General features: G+C 55.5%; 6 protein-coding genes across 6 annotated transcripts; 3 read left to right on the top strand and 3 right to left on the bottom strand.

The window, feature by feature from the left end:
• Positions 1–1,699: 1,699 nt before the first annotated feature.
• GMORB2_4420 (glutamate dehydrogenase) lies at positions 1,700–5,059 on the top strand (the record flags this gene model as incomplete). Its single annotated transcript, XM_035466395.1, has 2 exons — positions 1,700–2,015; positions 2,127–5,059. 2 exons carry the CDS (start codon positions 1,700–1,702, stop codon positions 5,057–5,059), a joined length of 3,249 nt encoding a protein of 1,082 aa, XP_035318406.1.
• A 2,101-nt stretch (positions 5,060–7,160) lies between these two features.
• On the top strand, positions 7,161–10,537 carry GMORB2_4419 (SH3; the record flags this gene model as incomplete). The annotated part of the gene is made up of 4 exons (XM_035466394.1): positions 7,161–7,188; positions 7,722–8,114; positions 8,186–10,362; positions 10,475–10,537. The coding sequence occupies 4 exons, from the start codon at positions 7,161–7,163 to the stop codon at positions 10,535–10,537; spliced, it is 2,661 nt and encodes an 886-aa protein (XP_035318405.1).
• A 1,306-nt stretch (positions 10,538–11,843) lies between these two features.
• Positions 11,844–12,760, bottom strand: GMORB2_4418 (large subunit ribosomal protein L32e; the record flags this gene model as incomplete). The annotated part of the gene is made up of 4 exons (XM_035466393.1): positions 11,844–11,952; positions 12,087–12,208; positions 12,313–12,437; positions 12,721–12,760. 4 exons carry the CDS (start codon positions 12,758–12,760, stop codon positions 11,844–11,846), a joined length of 396 nt encoding a protein of 131 aa, XP_035318404.1.
• Positions 12,761–13,418: 658 nt separating this feature from the next.
• GMORB2_4417 (small subunit ribosomal protein S16e) lies at positions 13,419–14,236 on the top strand (the record flags this gene model as incomplete). Its single annotated transcript, XM_035466392.1, has 3 exons — positions 13,419–13,490; positions 13,637–13,708; positions 13,946–14,236. 3 exons carry the CDS (start codon positions 13,419–13,421, stop codon positions 14,234–14,236), a joined length of 435 nt encoding a protein of 144 aa, XP_035318403.1.
• A 651-nt stretch (positions 14,237–14,887) lies between these two features.
• GMORB2_4416 (A1 cistron-splicing factor AAR2) lies at positions 14,888–16,420 on the bottom strand (the record flags this gene model as incomplete). Its single annotated transcript, XM_035466391.1, has 1 exon — positions 14,888–16,420. The coding sequence occupies one exon, from the start codon at positions 16,418–16,420 to the stop codon at positions 14,888–14,890; it is 1,533 nt and encodes a 510-aa protein (XP_035318402.1).
• A 4,009-nt stretch (positions 16,421–20,429) lies between these two features.
• Positions 20,430–22,586, bottom strand: GMORB2_4415 (uncharacterized protein; the record flags this gene model as incomplete). The annotated part of the gene is made up of 5 exons (XM_035466390.1): positions 20,430–20,458; positions 20,585–20,917; positions 21,410–21,590; positions 21,903–22,132; positions 22,181–22,586. The coding sequence occupies 5 exons, from the start codon at positions 22,584–22,586 to the stop codon at positions 20,430–20,432; spliced, it is 1,179 nt and encodes a 392-aa protein (XP_035318401.1).
• Between the last annotated feature and the right edge of the window lie 504 nt (positions 22,587–23,090).

Below are 23,090 nucleotides of genomic sequence, written 5' to 3'. Positions count from 1 at the left end.
CGCCATCCGCCACGTTGCTCCCCGACGTCGAGGCAGGAGCATCGTGGCAACACACCGCCTTGACTCGACGCAGAAGAACTGAGACAAGACAGAATCATAGAAAGGAAGACGACGAGTGCATCTTTCCTGTCTGTCATGGCATCATCTCCTCTCGCATCTCTGATATAATAACATACAGAAACCAAAACCGACCACGATAGTACGAATAACCACATCCCTCTCCTGTCAGTGGCCTGATCCCTCCCTCCCTCCCTCCCCCTTCATCGTCCACCTTCTCTCTACGACACACGTGTCTGCCTTCCCATTCCTCTTCTCCCCCCTCCGTCCCCTTCCCAGACAAGCAAGGTACCGCCATCGTGTGATGATTGGTGAGGACTGTGCGGGCGCTGCCATGTACGAAATATCTTTCCCGAATCGACCTCTTCTTGCCAAGCCTGGTCGCCGCGTGGACCCTTGGATGACTCAACCTTTGTTGGCTGACCCTTGTGATGCACCAGACCCGTCACCTGGCTTTCAAATAAGGAAAAAAAAAAGAAAGAGGCCTTCTTCACGATCATAACAAGTTTATCAAGAGAGAAGGTGACCTTTTCTTCTTCTTCTCCTGTATAATCTGTCATCGACGATTACTTCTTTTTTTTTTTTTAAAAAAAAAAAGAAAAGAAAAAGACAAAAAAAGGTTCGAATTGACCACCGTCGAAATCCGTCTATTGTTTTCAACAACGCTTACATCCCGGTTGATAGGGAGGAGGGCACTTGCATCCTGATCGACGGAAAACAAGAGCAAAAAAAAAAATAGATTAAACAAACAAAATAGAAGAGCCCAGAAGCCTTCTCGATACAGGTACATCTCAACTCTCCACCTTTCTCTTCTCCCCTACGAAACTCATACGAGCATTGCTCGCCACATCTTCCCTCTCCCCTCCTTATCAGTCCGTCTTCTATACGAAGTCTGCCCAGCTGCGGCGGTGAAGAAGACAAACATGTGTTCCCCCCTCGTGCAAGTCGCCGTCAAGATAGCACACCCCTTCCCTTCCTCTTGTCCTGTTGCTGTTGCCTTCACACTATCGGACTTTTTGCCTTTCATCTGTGTGCGTGTGTCTTACCCACCCCCTCTCCCTTTTACTACTACTACCATTGCACCATCATCCAACTGATATTACAATCACTGCATTGCCGTGCCGTCATGGCCACTTCACCCCCTCTCTTCTCCCTCCGATCTCATCATATGCGGCCACGCTCCGGACTCTTCAGCCGGGCTTGAAGTCAACGCCCGCATTCCGCTTCTCCTTCCTATAGTCACCGCCTTGGACGCACGGACGCAAAATCTTGCCGGACAATCCCTTATCACTGCTCTCTTACCTGGAGAGAGTCCAGAATGACATTCCCTTTCTCCTAAGATACGGGTATGGCATGTGGGTGGTGTTCTTTCCATACACACACACACACACACACACACACACACACACACACACATATATATATATATATATATATATATATGGCCTGACCTTCCCCCCCTTTGATCGCCGTCATGGGCCCCTTCTATTCATGAACAGGAGAGAGAGAGAGAGCCAAGGTCCCATGCATACAACTCTCATGTACATGCACACGTGCATGACTCTCCTCTAGATCTGCTGCTGCTACACATACCACCCGTCGCATATAGACAACATCTGCCGTGGCTGGCATCTCCGCCGTCATGCTGGCCCTCACCATCGACACGACTAACATGCCCGCCCTCGACAGCTTCCCCGACTACGTCGACCCTCTGGATCAACAACAGCCACCACCCATCATGACTGCCGAAGCGATCCCCAAGCCGAAGCCCCTGGCTAGACTCCAGTCCGACACCTCCGACTCCAGCAGGGGTCCCTCACCACAGCCCACCCACGTCGGTATGCCTCTCCTGCCCCGCCTGGGCAGCGTCAACGGCAATGGCCACCGCGTCCTCCGTTCGGCAACTGTGGGGTACATTGCCCCCGAGTTCCAGGGCAAGGAGGAGCAGATTGTTGTCGGTAAGCTGAAGCCGTCCTCTGTCTTGTCCATTCTGGCCGAAATAATCCTCCCCCCCCCCAAGGTGCCTCGGGGTTATGTTCCGTTCTGACCACAACAACCCCCCTCAACAGTCAAGGAAATCATCAGACAGCAGTCGTGGATCCCCGAGCCTCTCATCGACGAGCAGACTCACTGGTTCTACGAGAAGCTGGGCATAGACGACGTCTTCTTCAAGATCGAGTCCCCCTCGGCCATTGCCAACCAGATCACCTCTCTGTATGCCGCCAAGGTGGCGGCGTCGGTCCGTGAGGATAAGCAGGAGGAGATCCGGCTGGACATGGAGTCGAGCGACCACGCCATCTACATCGATACGAGCGAGCCGGGCAAGGCCCAGGTGGCCGGCCACCGGTACGAGCAGCGGCTCGAGGCCAAGTACCTGGACCACCACGGCAACACAAAGTACCGGGTCGAGACGTTCCGGTCGCCGGCGGCCATCGGGCACAGCCCCGGTTCCAAGACGTCGCTGCGCTGCTACTTCGTCTACCAGTGCCTGTTCAGGCAGAAGCCCGGCGAGACGGACCCCGACGAGACCCGGCTCGAGGTCATCGCCGACAGCGGCTTCTGGCAGAAGGCCACGGACAACACCAAGCAGATCTACCAGGACATCATCCTGCAGGCCGTGGGCCGGGCCGGCCCCGTCATCGAGGTCTACGACATCGAGGGCACGGCCGAGAAGCGGCTGGTGGTGGCGTTCCGGTCACGCACCGCGCGCGGCATCTTCTCGGCCCTGTCGGACCTGTACCACTACTACGGCGTGACCAGCTCGCGCAAGTACGTCGAGCAGTTCGCCAACGGCATCACCGTCATGAGCGTGTACCTCCGGCCGGCCATGAACCTCGAGGGCCACTACCCGTCGCTGGACCGGTCCATCCACCAGATCACGAAGGAGATCTCCCTGCTGTACTGCATCCCGCAGAACAAGTTCCACGACCTCTTCCTGACGGGGGAGCTGAGCCTGCAGGAGTCCGTCTACGCCAACGCGGCCTGGGTCTTCGTGCAGCACTTCCTCAACCGGCTCGGCGCCGAGTACACGTCGCTGTCCGAGCTGCTCAACGCCGGGGAGAGCCCGCAGGCGACGCTGCTCCTGTCCAAGCTCAAGCGCCGGCTGCGCACCGAGACCTTCACGCCCGACTACATCCTCGAGATCATCCGCACCCACCCGGGCCTGGTCCGGCTCCTGTACGCGTCCTTTGCCAGCGTGCACCTGAGCGTGGGGCCCGACCTGGACAGGGACTACGTCGCGCCCACGCCGGCGGTCGAGGTGCTCTCGGACGAGAGGCTGCAGGACACCATCTCCAAGACGGTGACCAACGAGCACGACGAGATGGTCATGACGGCCTTCCGGGTCTTCAACAAGGCCATCCTCAAGACCAACTACTTCACGCCGACCAAGGTGGCGCTGAGCTTCCGGCTGGACCCGTCCTTCCTGCCGGCGGTCGAGTACCCCAAGCCGCTGTACGGCATGTTCCTGGTGGTGGGCGGCGAGTTCCGCGGCTTCCACCTGCGGTTCCGCGACATCGCCCGCGGCGGCATCCGCATCGTCAAGTCGCGCAGCAAGGAGGCCTACGCCATCAACGCGCGCAACCTGTTCGACGAGAACTACGGGCTGGCCAACACGCAGCAGCGCAAGAACAAGGACATACCCGAGGGCGGCTCCAAGGGCGTGATCCTGCTGGACCCCGAGCAGCAGGACAGGCAGCGCGAGGCGTTTGAGAAGTACATCGACAGCATCATGGACCTGCTCCTCCCCGCCGAGACGCCCGGGATCAAGAACCCGGTCGTGGACCTGTACGGCAAGGAGGAGATCCTGTTCATGGGGCCGGACGAGAACACGGCCGACCTGGTGGACTGGGCGACGGAGCACGCGCGGTCCCGCGGCGCGCCCTGGTGGAAGTCCTTCTTCACGGGCAAGTCGCCGTCGCTGGGCGGGATCCCGCACGACAAGTACGGCATGACGACGCTGTCGGTGCGCGAGTACGTCAAGGGCATCTACCGCAAGCTGGACCTGGACCCGAGCCGGGTGCGCAAGATGCAGACGGGCGGGCCCGACGGCGACCTGGGCAGCAACGAGATCCTGCTGGGCAACGAGAAGTGGACGTCGATCGTGGACGGGTCGGGCGTCCTGGCAGACCCCAACGGCCTGGACCGGGACGAGCTGGTGCGGCTGGCGCGCAGCCGGTCGATGATCTCGGGGTACGACCTGTCCAAGCTGTCGGCGGACGGGTACCGGGTCCTCTGCGAGGACGGCAAGGTGCGGCTGCCGAGCGGGGAGGTGGTGACCAACGGGACGGCGTTCCGCAACACGTACCACCTCCGGGGCAGCGACGGCGCGACCGACATGTTCGTCCCGTGCGGCGGGCGGCCCGAGTCCATCGACCTGATCTCGGTCAACCGGCTGATCCGGGACGGCAGGTCGACGATCCCGTACATCGTCGAGGGGGCCAACCTGTTCATGACGCAGGACGCCAAGCTCCGGCTCGAGGCGGCCGGCTGCATCGTCTACAAGGACGCCTCGGCCAACAAGGGCGGCGTCACGTCGTCCTCGCTCGAGGTGCTGGCCTCGCTGTCCTTTGACGACGCCGGCTTCGTGGAGAACATGTGCGTCGACGCCGAGACGGGCCGCGCGCCCGACTTCTACACCGGCTACGTCCGACAGGTGCAGGCCAAGATCCAGGAGAACGCCCGGCTGGAGTTCGAGGCCATCTGGCGGGAGCACGAGCGGACGGGGACCCCCCGCTCCGTCCTGTCCGACGAGCTGTCCTGGGCCATCACGGACCTGGACGAGGAGCTGCAGCGGTCCGACCTGTGGCGGGACGACGCCATCCGCAAGTCCGTCCTCCGGGACGCCCTCCCCGCCCTGCTGCTCGACAAGGTCGGCCTCGACACCATCATCAGCCGCGTGCCGGACTCGTACCTCAGGGCCATCTTTGGGAGCTATCTGGCCAGCCGGTTCATCTACGAGTTTGGCAGTCAGCCTAGTAAATTTGCGTTTTTCGACTTGTGAGTCTTTCCTCCCCCCCCCCCCCCCCTCTCTCTGTCTTGTTGACCTCTCTTCCTCTTCTCTCGGCCCCTCTCCTCTCCTCCACGCTCCCCCCCTCCCCTTCCTCTTCTCAGACAGGTGCTGACATGAAGACGGCAGCATGTCTAAGCGTACGGGCAAGATCAGTCAACAGTAGTCTCTTCTTCTCCCATCCTTCTCTCTGCGCATATAAGAAGGCGCGTTGTTTTATTTTTTATTTTAATTTTTTTATTTTGGGGGAAATTTCTTGAAGAATTTGGCAAGGATCCCACTTCGAGTGAGGATGGTAGCTGTGATAATTGAGGAGGAAGAGCTATTGGAGAGGAATGAAGATGTTTTACAAGTGGTATGCCGCCATACGTTGCAATGAACGACACGAGAGGAAAACAGAAAAAAAAAAGGAACGCATAACGCGTCATCGATAAGAAGAGACGAGAGAGAAAAAAAAGAGAGACAAGGTGTGCTGTTCGCGAGACGCATCACGGTGGTGATGACGTTGACATATAGAGAGCAGTTATGTGGAGTGGGAAAGGTGACATGTCATGCAGAGAGCAAAACAAGGTAATGAATGATGGAGGTCAGAACGTGAGAAATAAGAAGAAGAGGAGAAGAGAAAGAGAAAAAAAGAAACAGGAAAAGGACAGAAGTAGTGACAAGTAAGAACGTACGAGTATGCAACAGATCTGTGACGGTGGCGCTGGTGGGGGAGTGATATCTGCTACGGCCTACAGTAACCTGTACCGGTACGGTACAGGTGAGAGAATAAGGGATACGAGTGACGAGTGATTGCCCGTGCGAAGGATTGATGCAGAGTGTCCTCCTGTATTGCGATATTATGATATTATAATCAATGGAGCATACGGGATGTTATTATAGCTTGTAAATTGCGTGCGCGCGGGACTGCTTGTTTTTATCTTATTTTATCATATATATATATATATATATACACATATATGTATATCTTATTTTCGTTTTGTTTCGAGTGCTTCGCAGTGGTTGGTTCCCGACTCCCGGATACGTACATGCTCTGTACGGAGTACATACGCATATACATATATCATGATGGATACTCCGCCCGTAGGTAGAGAGATATCGACGGTCCAATGATGCGCGGATACCAAATCATTCATTACAGTGGTAATGCCAGTACCGGGGCAGGGAATTCCAGCAAATGGCCCTCTGTTTCAGGAATCGCAGGGGGTTGCCGGGTGCCCAGGTGGTGGTCTAGGCGGATCTGGGCGATGCTCCGGCAGGACTGTGGTGGGACCGCAATAGGAAGCCCCGGATACGATGAAGAGCATCTGATGGCCTGTCCATCTTGGAGCCTATTCAGACGCTTGAGCTTCTCGCACCGACAGACCTCTTCACAATCGACTGTACAGGGCGCAGGTGATACTCGTGTGAACGTACGACGTCACTGCAGGTGTCCGTCGGCGCAGCCGCGCACGACGCACCGCCGTCCACGGGTAGCTGCTATGCCAATACAGCGAGCGATAGCCACCGAAGCACTCCGTAGCAGCGCCTGCGAAGCTGCTCGTACTCGTATCTGTACAGGCACCCAGCCCCTGGGCAGCCCCTGGGAAGCCCCTGAGTTCAAGAATGGGGAAGCGGGACGTGTGATCCAGCTCCCCCGCAACCAATCAGATCGCCCCTACACATACTCGTACAGACAGACAGACAGACAGACACATACACACACACACACACACACACACACGCACACGCACAGAGCACAGAGCACAACGCGCACATACCAACCAACCAACCAACCAACCCCCCCCAAGAAGGATCCTTGTCCGATCCTTGACGGCATTTTCGGGGAGAAGGGGAAAAAAAAAAAAAGAAGTCAGAACAAACAAAAGAGAGGACGAGGAAAAGTAGTCGATCCATTTTTTTCCCCTTACGACACATCGAAACCCAGCAGCAGTCTTGATGCTCTCACAGTGAGGAAGACGACGAAGACGACGACGACGACGACGACGACGACGACGGCGACGGCGACGGAGACACTGTGGCACTCTGCCTCGATAGCGGAGAAAGAAATACTACCAGCACCATCAGGAACATCTCGACAGAGAGGGTCATCATGACGAGGCCTTCAATTGTCCGTGCCGGTACGTCTTCTCATGTCTAGACGGTCAACACTCCCTCGTTCTTCTCTGAGGGAGGAGGCAACAGCAACAAACTCTGAGGAGGGGGGGGGGGGAAAGCGTAGAATAGAGCATCTGTTACGGCACAATCTTGCAAAGCACCCCTGGTTCATCTTTCCTCTCATCACACACCACCGCTATCACCACCACCACCCCCCCCCCTGGCAAATTTGGCCCCTCCTCCCCCCCCCCATAAACCATTTGGAGGATTTGCGCGTTCCATCCTCGAATCTCCTGTCTACTAACTCTTTGTTTTTGTTTTTTTTTTCTTTTTCAATTTTTTTTTTTTTTTCAATCTCAATTCTTTGTTTTCATTCTTCCTTCTCTGTCCCCTTTCGTTTCCTTCACCCCTCGTCGTGTGCTACGCTCGTTCTTCTTCTTCTTCTCCTTCTCTGCCTTCCTTTCTTCCCCTTCCTCTCTCTCTATCTCTCTCTCTGCCTCCTTGTTTCCTCGAGGCCGACCTGATCTGACAGTAAATCTCCCCCCGGGGGTGGTAGACACGATCGACCTTCAGAATCACGACGCTACCTCGGCCAAGGCCCACCAGCGAAGCCACCTCGGCATCCATCAGGCGGAGACCTTGCGAGAGGTTGCCCACGAGTCGGCAGAGGAGCAGGGCCGCAGTCCACGAATCTCCTGGGTCGATGACCCTGCCCAGAACCGCAACCCCGACGACGACAGCGACGACGGTAACGATCTGGCCGCCGGTGTGAGGAGCAAGATGTCGTCTCGGCAGCAGCAGCAGCAGCAGGAGCAGGATGAGATCGAGGATGCCCTCGCCGTGGCACAGAACGGGGGCATCAGCTCCTCGGATGAGGGGGACACGGATGGCGACGATCTCGACGATGATATGCTGGATAGGATATCCAGCTCGCCTTCCATCGAAGACGGTGCGTCGCGGTTCCAACAAACAGACGACTCGATGAGATGGACGAGGCAGGACGAGGCTAACGCAGCATAGAGGACATCGACTTCGAATTCGTCTACGCACTCCACACCTTCGTCGCCACCGTCGAAGGCCAGGCCAACGCGACAAAGGGCGACACAATGGTCCTCCTCGACGACAGCAACAGCTACTGGTGGCTCGTGCGCGTCGTCAAGGACAGCAGCATCGGCTACCTGCCCGCCGAGCACATCGAGACGCCGACCGAGAGGCTGGCCCGCCTCAACAAGCACCGCAACGTCGACCTGTCGGCCACCATGCTGGGCGACCAGAGCCCCAGCCAGAAGCAGCAGAAGGCGACGGGCTTCAAGTCGATACGCAAGCGCTGGAAATCCGTCACCTTTGCCGAGCCCACCTACGTCGACTACAACAACGGTGACTTCTCGAGCGACGACGACGGCGACGACGACGAGATCCTGTTTGGCAGCGCCGCCGCCGCCACCGCCGCCTCCACCGCCGCCGCCGACGACAACCAATCCCAGTCCCAGAGCCAGCAGGCGGCCGGCGACGACGGAGCCGTCGTCGGGCCCCTCAAGACGCGCCCGGGCAAGGTCTCCCGGCCGGGAGACCCGGCCAGGGACTCGGACAGCTCCTCGACGTCGTCGGACGACGACGACGACAGCGCCAGGCCCAGCCGGTCGAGGAACGGCACCGTCCGCAACACGGACTCCTTCTTCAAGGACGACAGCGTCGAGACCAAGAAGATCACCCTGACGCCCAACCTTCTGCGCGACGAGAACGAGGCGGCGGCGGCGGCGGCGGCGGCCGCCACCTCGCGCCCGTCAACCGACTCGTCCAAGGACGGCAGGCACTCGTCGCAGTCGCAGTCGCAGCGGCCCAGCCTCGAGAGCAAGATGGACAAGGAGCTCATGTCGGACCGCGACAGCAACCGCAAGCGCGACAAGGAGGCCCGCGACAAGAAGGACAGGGACAAGAAGCCCAGCGCCATCCGCAGCTTCTTCTCTAGGAAGGACAAGAAGCGGAGCGGCTCGGGCTCGGGCGCCGACGTCGACGCCGACGCCGCCGCCGACGCCGCCGCTGCCGCCGACTCCAAGCATTCCTTGGACGCCGTCTCCGAGCCGCGCGACAGCGAGGACACGACGTCGACCCCCCAGTCGCCCGAGAAGTCGGGCGTCAACCGCAGCCCGAGCAAGCTGCAGAAGGTCCAGCCGCGCATCGAGCCTTCCCCCACGCGCAAGAACTCCCTCCAGAGCAAGAGGCCGCCTCAGCAGCCCGACCTGGCGCACTATGCCGACGCCGACAACAGCAGCCGGACGAACAACGTCTCCTACGTACCTCCCGCATCCATGCGCATCGTCGACCCGGAAACCCAGGAGACGAGGGAGGTATCGTCGAGCCAGTACCAGCAGCAGCAGCAGCAGCAGAAGCAGAGTTCCTCTCCCTTCTCCTCTTCCGGCGGCGGCGGTGGCATGAGTGGAGGTGTCGGTGCCCTGGCCTCGTCCCTCATGCCCCGATCCCTCGACCCTTCCACGTCATCTTCCTCCTCCCCGGCAGCCAAGCCGCAGAAGACGGTCAAGGCCAAGACGCGCATGGAGCTGGACGAGTCAGACACGGGCTCCGACGCCGATCCCACACCTTCTGCGGCTGCTGCCTCCGCCACCGCCGTCTCGGACGAGCCACAACTCCCCGGTGCCTTCCCGGAAGACGACCAGCAGACCCCCACGCAGCCGCGGCCGCAGCCGCGGCAGAGTACCCACCACAGCCACCCCTCCGGCGACGGTCCGGATTCCCGCACGGCCGTGCAGGGTGACATCTCCCCCGTCTCGTCCAGCCAGCCGCCCGGCCTGACGGGAGACTACTCCCCCTCACCCGTGGGTTCACCATCCCCTCCCGAGGAGGGGGACTCTTCATCCTCCTCCTCGTCGGAAGAAGACCACGTCGTCACGCCCGTCGCTCCTACCGCGGGAGCGACGGCGACGGGTGCGGCGGCGCGCACCATGCCCACTCCGCTCCAGACTTCGGTCACGCAGGGTGTCGCCGGTACGGTGAGGTCCGGATCGAGGAGCTCGTGGGACGACGCTAAGCTGCGCGCCTTCTTCGACGAGGGCGATCACGTCCGCGATCTGCTGGCCGTCGTGTACGACACTTCGGATGTGGATCCCGTCGGTCACGATCACCCGGTCATCGGTGGACTGTTTCGAGAGCAGAATGCCAGGTTGGCCGAGATAACGACTGTGCGTATTATTCTCTCTTTCTTCTCTCTCCTCTCTCTCACTCTCTCACTCTTACCCCCCTCTCCCCTCCCCTATACAGAACACAAGACTGACTTTGCATGACTATTCATAGCAACTGGATAATATGCTGGGTGACTGGCTGGCCAGAAAACAGCGATCAAGGGGGACGGTATAAATCGAGTCATGCTTCTTTTCTTTTCATCCCCTTCCTTTATACCCCATGTTTTCTTCTTTTTTTTTTTTGCATACCCTAACGACGACATGATTTTTTTTTCTATTTTAAGAATCTAGGTTTGCTCATTCTTGAGAGAAAGAGAGTATTTTCTTCTTTTCTTATAAGATTCCACACTCACTCACTTGCCTTTACTTCTTCTTGTTCTTTCTCATCGTCTTTTTTTTTTCTTGCTCTTCTTTTTTTTGTTCAAAAAATAAAAGTAAGACCTTTGAGGGTGTTATTAAAAATATATATTGATATACATATTCTGAGAGGGAAGGGGAAAGACCAAAATAAAAAAAAGTGTTGTCGAGGGAAAAAAATCTTGTTAACACTTTCCCCCTCCCATCTTTATTCCCTTATACGAATTGTTTTGGAAGGTGGGGGGAGAGGGGGGGGGGGCGTATCGTGGGGATTTCTATATATTATGGACTGTTTTCACTCATGGTCTGCTTTTCTCTCATATGCGAACTGTTTCTTGATTCCCTTTCATCTTGACCACGCTCTTCTTCTTCCTCCTCTTCGTCTTCCTCTCCTTCTCTCAAAAAAAGACGGCTTTTATTTCAACGTTGGGTGTACGAGTACCATCATGTACGTCTTGACGACTGCGTGCGAGTCCCATCAGTACAGTTTCTTAGACGCGTACAGGACTTACGGAGTATTATAGAGTACATGATGAGTATACAGATTACATGTAGACGACCTAGTTGAGACTGCCAATCCCACCACGTCGTGGCCTTGACAAAGTCGTATCATGCTGTCGTGGATCGTCAAGTCAGCGAAACATCAAATGTCATTAGACAACATCACTTCCAGCCAGCTGTTGAACCAAATGAAAATAGAAATGAAGAGCAAAATATACCCTAATTTTCACCACGACGCGCGCAAGAGAAGAAAGCATTTTCCACGCGTCTTTTTTCTTTCCTTCTCTCTCTCACTCTCACGCTAACCGGCGTAAAGATTTCCTTCACTCTCTTAGCCTTCCATCCTGTATATTTTATCTTCTCCCCTGTTCCTTTTCACTTATTTTGTCGTAGAAAAAGAAGAAAGAACAGAGAGCTCAGTTAAGAACGGGATTCCAAGTGGGGGGAGATGGAGCATATAATACCCCTAGAAACAAAACAAACCAACAAAAAAGTCCTACATACACATGCACAATGCCCAAGATGATTGAGAGGGGAAAAAAAAGGTGACGTTGCTTTTTTTCTTGGTTCTTCGTAGCTGATTTGGGAAGGAAGGTGGTATGGTTTTTCTATTTCTCTTTTTTTTATACCTCGGTCGTGACCTTGGCCTTGGCGTTGGTGACCTTGACACCAATCTGCTTAGCACGGGCAATGATGTCAACACGCTTGCGGGACGAGACGTTGTGGGCGATCCTGTAATAATGTTAGTTACTCTTCCCTATAGTCTCCTTCTGATTTCACTTCTTCTCTCCGAGGAGAGATCCCTTTCCCCTCCCAGAAGGAAAAAAAAAGTATGAATAGAGGTAGATGTGAGGGCATAGACATACTCGGCAGCGTAGGTGCGGTTGTGCATAAGCAGGAGCTCGACATCCTTGACGTTGTTGACAAGGAAAGCCTTGTGGCCCGAGGGCATCATGAAGCGCGTCTTCTTGTTGGTACCGTAGCCGATCTGTTTTTTTTTAGAGCAAGGGTCAGTCATACGTCCGAACATTCGAGATTGAGATGAGAAAAGGGGAAGGGGAAGGGTAGAATGGCAAAGAAAATTAAACATACGCTGGGCATAGCAGCGGTGCCCCTGAAGCGACGGCGGACACGGTTGTCGATACCCTTGGGCTTGCGCCAGCTAGGGCCGACACGCATGAAGAGGTCACTCTGGTGGCGGTTGAAGCGCTTCGTGCCTGTATGGAACAAAACCGGTCAGTCTTCCAACGTTCGAAGAAGATGATATTCTTCCCTCTTCCCCCCTCGCCAAAAAGTAAAAAGTAAAAAGTGCGTGGTCCATCCAGTTCGAGTCGTTCATGCGTCGAATATTCGGGAGAGACGTGGAGCTTCGTAATCGTTGCCGTCGATGTTTACATCGTCGTGGAGGAGGACAGCTCACGCGATGATTTTGGACAAAAGGGGGAGGGAGCATGGAGAAAATCTTCATATCTCCAAAAAAGACCAGAAGAAAGAACGTACGCTTCTTGACGATAGGGACATGCGACTTAGCGGCGGCCATCTGTCCGGATTGAAAATAACGAGGTTAGAATATCTGGTCGTGTATTCAGACTCTCGACAGGATAAGGGACTGATATCGTCGACATACCTTGACTGTAGGGGTTCGTACTTGATGGACGAAGTTGTCGGAAGAGTCGTCGTGAGAGGTTCAACAAACTGGAAGGGCGAAATTTTGGCCAACCTTGGGTCGCTGGATTTGGATGGGATCCCCCGGAATAGACGGCGCCAATTGGTGGGAGAGAGAATGTGGGACCCTTTTACCACACACACACACAAAAGTTGAAAGAAGGGGCGAGGGGGGGGGGGGGGGGGGGGGGGGGGGGCTTAGGGCTTGGGGTTGAATGGGTGGAAGCCGTGGAGAGACAGGTCAGTCACGTGTAATCTGGAGAGAGGGAGGGAAAAAAATCTTGTGTGCGAGATTCGAGCCTTGGGCGTCTAGCCCGATTTGGAAGGTTCCCCCCCCCTTAGAGTGGTATGCATGCTTTCACTGTCAGCAAGGGCACAAACCCTTTTCGTTACCGCAAAAACTCCAGGTGTGTCAATCCATTCCCCCTGCCCGCCCGCCTATACGCCCGTGACGACTTTTTTTTCGACGACGACTTCGACAATCCGCCCCCCGCCCGCCCACCGAATTTCCTCCCCCCATCACATCAGCAATCATGTCGTCGACAACGCAGCGCGTCCAGTGCTTCGGCAAGAAGAAGACGGCCACCGCCGTCGCCCTGTGCAAGGTTCGTCCTTGCTTTGACCCTTGAGGAGACATCAAAGATACGGAGATGAAATGGAAGGACCATGGGGAGGCATTATGAAAAAAAAGAGACGGACGGGGAGAATTAGTAGAAATGTCATGATACTAACTTGGCTCGGAAAAATACAGGCTGGTAAGGGCCTCGTCAAGGTCAACGGACAGCCTCTGTCTCTCGTTCAGCCCGAGATCCTCCGCTTCAAGGTACGAAACAACCGAGATACACTCTTGCCGTCGTCCCCTGCATCCTCTCTTTATCCCCCCTGCCCTCCGAACACATCTGTCGTCTTCCTCCCGCCGCGTGTGGGGAAAAGGATTACATCTCTCTTCTCTTGGAGATTGGTAAATCGTCGCGCGACACATACGTCTCGATCGGGGGAGGTAGAAGGATGACGGAGAGCGAGAGGGAAACGTATAGAAGCCCAGGTCTAACAATCACAGGTCTACGAGCCCCTCCTTGTCGTCGGCCTCGACAAATTCGCCAACCTCGACATCCGCGTCCGCGTCTCGGGTGGTGGTCACACTTCGCAGGTCTACGCCATCCGTCAGGCCATCGCCAAGGCCCTCGTCGCCTACTACCAGAAGTTCGTCGATGAGCACTCCAAGAACCTGCTGAAGCAGGCCCTCGTCCAGTTCGACCGCACCCTCCTCGTCGCTGACAACCGTCGCTGCGAGCCCAAGAAGTTCGGCGGTCCCGGTGCCCGTGCCCGCTTCCAGAAGTCCTACCGATAAATGTTTTTCTGTGTGTTTTTTCGGCAGCGCGGGAGGCAAGGGACAAAAGTTTTGGGGCAACGGGAACAAAAGACAGTGGAAGAAATAAAGAAACAATATTAAACAAGAAAGAGGCAACCAAAAAAAGGGGAACGACGAATGTCTCTTCATTTTTCAACTCATATTGCACTCCGTCGTCGTCTTCTTCTTCCCCTCCATTCTCTCTCTCTCTTCTCTTTACTCGCTCTTGCTTCTTCTATCTCATCTTGTATTACACCCCGTGTTCCTGGTTGAGCTGATGAGACCATGAACTCGGGACGGAATCGGAATCTATAACATTCCCCTGGCCGGGGAACGGGTTACCCAAATGGTATTTTGCGTGGCCTTTGCTTTTGGAGGATTGATAACGGATCTGACAAGCAGAATGATGGGGGGAAAAAGAAAAAAAAAAGAGAAACAAAGATTTTTTCTGAAGAAAAAAAAAGTCACGTGGTCTGTTTCTTGGTGATATCTCGACTGTTCCACCAAAGTAATGTACAGAATGATATTGCTGTCCTGGGGTCATACATCATTTCCTTGCAATGATGTCCCACGACCAGTAGTTATTTGTGCAGTGACTTTTTCATTTCCTTCCCTCTTCTCGCGTGACATGTCGTAATATATCCATCCATGCTAGTCGGACCACGACACCAGGCCCTTCTCCCTCCCTGTGTCATCCAGCTCTACAATCTCGGGCGCCCATTCCCCCCTCTCGTCCTCGGCGGCCAGCTCGGCCATCTCGACCTCGACCCGCTCCCCCTCCTCGGTGGTGGCCATGCCCCTGCGGGCGTACGAGTCCCCGCGCAGATCCCACCCCAGCGGCGGCCGGGCGACGACGGACTCGACGTGGGCCAGCGCGAGCGCGGCCGGCCTCGCCACGTCAGCTAGCGCGGGGTCCAGGTCGTCGACGCGGCGCTTGTACACGGTGAGGGCGAGGCGCAGGTCCCGCGACTGCGCGTCGCCGTAGTCGAGGATGGAGGCGTCTAGGTACTCGGCGCTGTGGGACAGCTGGGCGGCCACGGTCCGCAGCAGGGACGCCGCCAGCGATGGCCGCAGCGTCGGCAGCAGGTAGGCGCGCAGCACCAGGCGTAGGAGCATGTGCCACCACTGCTGGATGCAGGCGTCGTTGCCGAGGAGTGTGCCGACGGTGTAGGCGAACTGCAGCTCGGCCACGGCGGCCGCATCCCCGTCCCCGTCCCCGTCGGCGCCGTCCCGGCTCTCGTCCCGGGAGCCATCCCGGGAGCCGTTGTCGAGCAGGGACAGCATGTAGGATGTCGCGTCGGTGGCGTCGAGGGTGCGGTCGGCGCCCGAGTTGCCGGTCGTGTACGTCCTCGACAGCTGCGAGAAGGTGAATACGAGCTCTCGGTCCTGCATGGTCGAGCTGTCCCCCGACAGCATCCGCCTGTCCAGCTCTACCTCCGAGGCCAGTCGGACGGCACCGCTGACGCGGTCGGTCGTGTGCACCAGCCACAGGCGATTATCATTCCCGACATGGCTCTGCTGCTGCTCCTGCTGCTCCTGCTGCTCCTCCTGCTCCCCTGGCTGGTGCTGACGTCCGACGATGCGGTCCAGGGCGTCGGGGGTGACGTGGCCGACCAGCTGGGACCAGGCCTTGGCGTTCCCGGCCGGGAGGACCTGCTGTGCGCCGGCTCCTGGGTCGTGGTACGGCACCAGCTGGGCGTACACGCTGTCCGTGAGGTGGCGCGGCGAGGATGGTGCGCCGGCGACGACGAGAAGCACCTCGTCGGACTCGTCCCACTGCAGGACGTGGACGCGCGGCTGCTGCTGCTCGCCCGCCGTGCTGACGAACCAGGCGCCGCACCGCGTAGACACGCCGTCCGGGTGCGCTACCCAGATGAAGTGCGTGCCAGCGGGGACGCCGCGCAGGCCGACGAAGTTCCTGGCCGTGAGGGACACGCAGTCGTAGCCGATGGTGAAGACGTCGGGCAGACCGCGGATGAGGACGACGTCTCCGCCGTCCGCCGTCGTGGGTCGCTTGGCGACGACGACATCTTCCCTTTCCGGTTCTAAGGGGGGCATGTCGTCGTAGTCGTCGTCGTCGTCGTCGTCGTCTCCATATCGAGATGGGTAGTCGGCCTGAGAGTCCGGAGTGGGAGCCGTCTCAGGCTCTTCCTGGAAGCGTACACGCCTATGAGGCGAGGCCATGATTGATATGTGTGAGATGCGACCTCCCGCTGGTGGTTGGGTCGGTGCGTTTCTTTATACTCTAGTTTTGCATGGAGAAAAGTTGGGGGGGGGGCAGCAAACGATGGCCCTCAATCAGCTGCGACCACTGTCATGGTGTGGATGTAGTGGTCGATTACACACAGCGGATGGATTTCCCTCGTTGTTCCCCGGTGTGACGGGGGAAGAATGGTGTGTGTGTGTCGATGATGTCTCGGGGCTTGAAAGAGATTTGCAGAGGGGCATCGGACAGGGTGTCGGCTGTCAATATACACTGTGTAGAGGCATGTTCAGGCACCGGCTGTATACAGTGTGCATGTTGTATTCTTCTTCTTCGGTATCGTGATGATCGTTCCACACATGCAGCCTATAATCAGTCAAATGGGCCGGCCATTCAGGGCCATGTAAGTCGTGCATGTTGGATCAGCCGTCCCTGATTGCCATGCCGTCTGTCGTGGAAGTCATTCACGACAAGGAAACAAGCCCGCCGTACGCAGTCAACCACGGCCGTGGTCAGGGAAAAAGACTTGAGTACAGACTAACTATACACGCCTGGGACAGTACTTTGCCGTACACCCTCTCCCTTTCTTTTCTTTCTTTCTTCTTTTTTTTCGTATTGAAGAGAGCCTCTGATGATGACTGCGTAGCACTCGAGTTGTTTTCTTTCCGGAAAGTCCCGTCCCGAGAATCTCTCGATGGTAAGAAGGTGTTAGGTGGCTCTATATCCAGCTCCGAGCCCGGCCGAGCCGTCTCCCGTTGCCGGTCGCAGGACGATGTGCGCGTATATGTATACCCTTTTGAGTTATTCAGAGCTCCCCGGGCGTCTTGGGACGGTCCGTCATTTGCTCCTAGGCCTAGGACAGACGCCATCGATGGCCCCTCTATCGACATGACGGAAATCCTATGTTATATTGCCTCTGGAAGACGTGCCTCTGGAAGACTTGTCTCTGGAAGACTGCCACTTTACGGTCCGCACGATCTGGATCCATCGTGACTCCTCTAGACTCATCAGGGCGCGTCCACAGTAAGTTGAATAGTCCATGAGTGGCAAAATTCTCTGCATGCAGCTCTCTCTCTCTCTCTTTTCTTTTCTTTTTCTTTTCTTTTTTCTTTCTCTTTCTTTCTCTTTCTTTCTTTTATTTCCCATCTTTTTTTTTTTTTTGCCCCTCGATCCCGAGTCCAGGAACCGTCCTTGACGTGAGTGACCGAATCCTGATATCTGCTGTCCGAGTCCGATGCCGAGTATGGATGGCCTGGGATAGAGGAAACTCTACAGTCCTTGGGTCGGGTCTTCCAGTCATCCCTCGGCATTGTACTTTTATATAGATATGTATAGATGTATTGATACTAAATCAAGTGAGTTTATACATCGATACCGTCAGTGAGGTTCAGTCCGGTACCGACATCCGAGTCCGAGTCCCGATCTCAGGGTTACAAGTCGGGGGACGCCAGATTGCCTATACGCAGGTACGTATCCTCGTAGACAATGCGCGCCGCGCCGTGCTTTCTGGCAAGTATCGGAGCGGTGGCAGCGTACACGCGGTGACGGAGCTTGCTGACTGTTTACTTTCCCATCACCCTCCTCCTTCTCCGCCTGCTGAGGGAAACGTACGAGGTCTTGTGGCGGATTGCCCTTCATGGTTCCCCCACCGGACTGTTCCGGGAACCACCCGTCTACTTTCATGCTCCTATCGTCTGTTGTAACTTTTCAGATTCCTTCAGAGTTATCTTTATAGTTTTTTTCCCCACTAGAGGAGAAGTTGTGAGGAGAGAGAGGAGAGAGAGAGAGAGAGGTTCCACCATGTCTACGTGTCTCTGGGTATGTTCCTTGTCACGTCCTTGCACGCCCTTGCCACGTCCTTGGACAAGGGTAGTGATGGAGTGATGGTAAGCGGCTATGCCGTGAGAGGGGATCTTGCTCATCTGATCTGAGGAAGGAAATGTCGGATCTGACCCGGCTATTCGGGGTGGGTGTTTGCGTATCAGAACTCTGACCCGGTAATGTCACAGTCCTTGTGGAGTATTCAGTTGTTTCCTTTCTTTTTTTCCCCCTCTTCTCTCTCTCTCATCTTTGCATCGACTCGATACTGGCCTTTGTTACCATTCACGGTATATGTAGTTCACTCATCATAGTATTCACAGTTCCATCAGAGTGAGTGCATGGGGTGTATGCAACAAGCCTCACTCCTTTCACACCCATTGATACAACACTAGCAGCAGCAGCAGCAGCAGCAGCAGTAGTAGTAGCGGTGGTGGTAGTAGTAGTAGTAGCAGTAGTAAGCATCAATAGCAAGTATTGATTAATAGCAGCAGTGGTGAAATGGTATTAGTAGCAATGGTAGTGAGCCATAGTACATGTACGGAGTGATAGTAATACCAGCCATAGTAATACTAGTGATAGTACTACTAGTAAGAGTAGTACTAGTGATAGTAATACTAGCAAGAGGAATACTTAGGAGCACTACTAGCAAGATCGGTATACACACCCTCTTCCCATCATCAACACTACACCAGCACGATCCGACGCCGCCACGATCCGACACCAACGCAGATCTGACACTACAGATCCGACGCCGCAGATCTGACATGACTGGACTAACCCACGACATGCAACATCTGGCCCTAGCACCACCCACCCCATCCCGTAGTCTGATCCATCCCGTCAACGGTTCCGTTCCTTCTACGAGATGCGCTATATGTACACCCGATACGCTATATTTGGAAAGATAAGAATAAAAATTGAAAATAAAGAATTGAAACTGAGAATTATAATCAATGATCAGTGTATAAACCCTTCCCCAGCACCTACATACATACATGCATACATACATACAACATGATAAGAGAAATGACAGATTATAAAAATAAAAAAGAACCGACATGGGAAGAAGAATAGCCTCACCTCCCTCCCTTTCCCCCTCCCCCCCGGAGAAATCCCTGATATATATAAGGAAAAATGTACTCCGATATCTCGAAATAATCAACAAAGAACCTTGACACAAGAGAAATAAACAAATAACAATAGATAGACGGAAGAAGAGGGGGGGGGGGAGGACAAAACAAAACAAGACAGTGAATAGATTTGAAATAGAAGAATAGAAAGACACTTGCGCCTCCCCTGATAAGAGTAAGAACCAACCCAACCCAACCCAACCCCCCCAAATGCGGATAAAAATGAAAAGGAAGAAAACATTTGTCCCCTTGTAGGGAAAGATGGAAAAGAAGAGAATAGTAAGCCGAAGACGGATGAAGAAATGAAGAAAATGCGTAAAAAAAAGTTGAGAAGTGTGAGAGAACCCAAACCCCCCGGAAAAAAAAAGGCATATATCTCATGGATATTGAGTCGGGGAGAAGATATGAGGGAGAAAGAGAAGAAGAAGAAGAAGAAGAGAAGAAAAGAAGAAGAAAAGGAGAAGGAGAAGAAGAAGAAGAAGAAGAAGAGACATGGAGTGATATAAAGAGACATGGGAAAAAGAAAGAAATCACCCGTCTCAAAACACTTTTTAAACTCATATGTGATTTGATAGAAATAACATGTTTCTCTTCAGCATCTCCTTGTCTCGTTGTGCTCGTTGTCTCTTCTCTCTCTTCTCTGTCTCTCTCTCTCTCTCCCATCATGCTCTCAATGCTCTTCTTCTCCCATCTTCCCCATGCTATTGTGTCGCTCATAAATCTCCCAGAACATGTGCTGTCGGGGGTTTCTTCTTTTTTTTTGGGTGGTGACGTGTTCCCCCTCTCTAAACTTCTCTTGCTCCTCCACTTTTTTTTTGTTCTTCTTCGAGATTCAGGTGACAGGTATGTGCTGGTAAGTGTATCCCTTTGTGTGTTTTGGGGGGGTGGGTAGGGGTGATCCATGACATAGACAGACTCGCGAGCACCAGACGTACTTTCAAGGTGTCAAATTTCATGTATTGATTCCCTCCCACTCAGCCTTCCCGATGTCTGCTTTTCGTCTTATGCAAGGTCTATAGATCGTTCGCACGCCATGCTCTCAGTGGTTGGGAGGCTGACCGCCGTTGGCTAGTGATGTACAAGAAGAAAAACTCGATTAGCCTACGATGCCCCTCCCTGCAAGACACCGCGTCCCCTCATCGTGGGAACGCCTGCTGGACGGTTTCACGGTGGCGTCGGTTTGGCTCGACTCACATTGGCTGTACATTCCTTGGCTCGGATGTCCCCCGTACGGAGAGTGAGGAGGGTAGTTCGGGTACATGTGGTTCTGGTAATCGGCCATGGGTTGCTGAGGCATGCCCGCCGACGGGGGAGCCGGGTACTGCGTGGCCTGGTATCCGATCGGGGGGAGGGTAGGTCGGGATGAGGGGTAGGTCGAGGTCGGGGTGCCGTCGGCTTGGCCGTCGGATCCGGGATTCTGTGCCGCAGCAGCCTGCGCAGCCTGCCGTTGTCTCTCTTCCTCGGCCTTGCGGTTATTCTCCTCTTCCTTCTTCCTAGCCTTCCATTCTTTGCGGATCTCTTTGAACTCTGTCGGCCGGGGGTGGAACGAAGGCGTTAGCTTTTAGGGTCAAAGGAAGAAGAAAAGTTGGGGGGGAGGGGGGAGTCGAGGATCCGGCATGGATACCGGCGACTCCACGTTGCTGCGTATCCCTCTCTCTTGTCCTGAATCAATCTTCTCTTCTTCTGCTTCTTGTCTCGTATATATATATACCTTCCCGCCACCCCTTGTCTTGTGCTGGTTGGCACCTAGTTGGCGCCGCGCATAGTTCCCGAAGCCACGGCACGCTAATCAAGCGTCGCGCCGGAACCCTGCAACACCAAGCGCATTCTGCGTCCCTAGCGCGAGCCCTGGATCTCGCGCCAACCTCACCATGGCCGAACCACGGCAGCCCATAAAAGACGAGAAAAGAAGCAGAGAGAACTCGACCGATTGATTCCGTAAACTAGAGATGAAAGGAAAAAAAAAACATACGTGGAGGGCCGGTAAAACCAAAATGTTGCCAAAAGTCTTGGACATACCTTCGGGGGTCCTCTTGGGTCCATGCGACTGCATAGTCACATGGGCGTTGAGGTGGTTCAATGTTCCGTAGGCTTTCTCGCACCCATTCCATCCACATTTGTACATCCTCTCGATCTCCTCATAGCGTCTTCTGGGACGCTTGTGCTGCTGGGCACCCGGAATGGGAACGAACGAGTACACCTGTTGGCGCGGTACCACGTCAGCACAGATTCGTCACTCTAGCGTCAGCCCATCTTGAACCCCGCATACGCATCGCAGGACTCTCCGTCCGCTAGAGCCAGACTATGATGAGACGCGGTTCGAGAAGAACTCTAAAAGAAAAGATAGGGGGGGGAAGAGAGAGAGAGCGCGCGCCACAGAAAAGTAAAAATTTCGCCCCCGAAGAAGTTTGTGCTGAGGAGGCGCCCGGGTAAGGACCCGGACCGGACACCTGCCGATGAACGGATTGAGAGAGGGGATAAGGGGGGGAGAGAAGGAGGGAACCAGTCCTACCTGGCTGGGACGCTGCTGGGGAGGTGCCGGGGCCGGCGAATGGCCGTACATGGGATGACTAGGTGTCAGCGGGGGAGGACCGTGGCTCCCGTAGCCTCCCCAGTCTGGACGAGGCTGGGCATAGAGGCCACTGCTCGGATGAGAGTATCCCTGGGACATGTCGGGGTTGGGCCCGTACGGCGATTGCTGGCTGTAGGGATAAGTCGGGCTGGGCGCAGCGATGGGCGGGTCTGCGAGGATTCACCGTCAGCATCTTCGTCTCCTGGTGAGCTATCGACGCGGCCCCGAGACGGGCGGCGCGGACATGTTAGGCGGCTCGGCGTGCATCCGACACGCGCGACGCAGGCGGTACTCACTGTTCGGTTGCTGTGCCATGGTCGACGGAGGCTGGTAGGGACGCTGGTGTTGGAGTTGATGCTCGGGGTAGGACGATCCCGGACGCGACGGAGGAGGATACACGCTATAGTCGGAGGTGGGGGTCGCCGATGTGGGATACGGCTGGTGAGGCTCCTGCTTGACCGGAGAATATTGCGCCTGTGCGGCGGCGGCTGCGGCGGCGGCGGCAGCGGCAGCAGCTGAGGCGTGGTCGGACGTCGTGGGAGCTTCGGAGTGTGCGTCGCCCACGTTGGAAGGATAAGGCGAGGGCAGGCCGGTGTGCGAATAGTCGTTTGTGCCGCGGTCCATAGATGTGCGATCTGCGCGAGACAGTCGAGCTGTTATGAATGGAGAGCCGAGTTTTCTGATAACGGAGAGATGGTGATATCCGAAGGAGGGGCCCGGTGCCACCCGAACTCTGGTAGTCGGTACGTGATGACCAAGCGTGCAATCCTGTCGTATGTGGTGGTGGCGCGTAGATAGTCGCGAAGCGTACTTGTAGGGATGATGATTGCGACACAATTGACGAGTGAGACGGCCGTGGCGGCTTGTGGCTGTGATGTGGCGACTCTGATGTCCTAATTGAAGGACTTCCGAGAACCTGGTCAACTTGAATCCTCCAAGATTGAGATAAGAGGCAGAGAGGAAACGTTCGCAACCGACGCGACGAGGGGAACTGGGCAAACGGCAACAATATATGAGGAGGGGAGGGAAGGGTTTTGGGAAGAGGGGGAGGAAGGCCAGCAAGACGATCCCGGGTGTGCGTCTGTGTCTGTGTGTGCGTGTTTGTGTGCGTAGAGACAAGAGGAAGGG

Source organism: Geosmithia morbida, assembly GCF_012550715.1.
Source record: "Geosmithia morbida isolate 1262 chromosome Unknown scaffold_20, whole genome shotgun sequence".
NCBI classification, from domain to species: Eukaryota; Fungi; Ascomycota; class Sordariomycetes; order Hypocreales; family Bionectriaceae; genus Geosmithia; species Geosmithia morbida.
The sequence above is the reverse complement of the archived record's forward strand: the minus strand, read 5'-3'. Positions and strand labels throughout refer to the sequence as shown.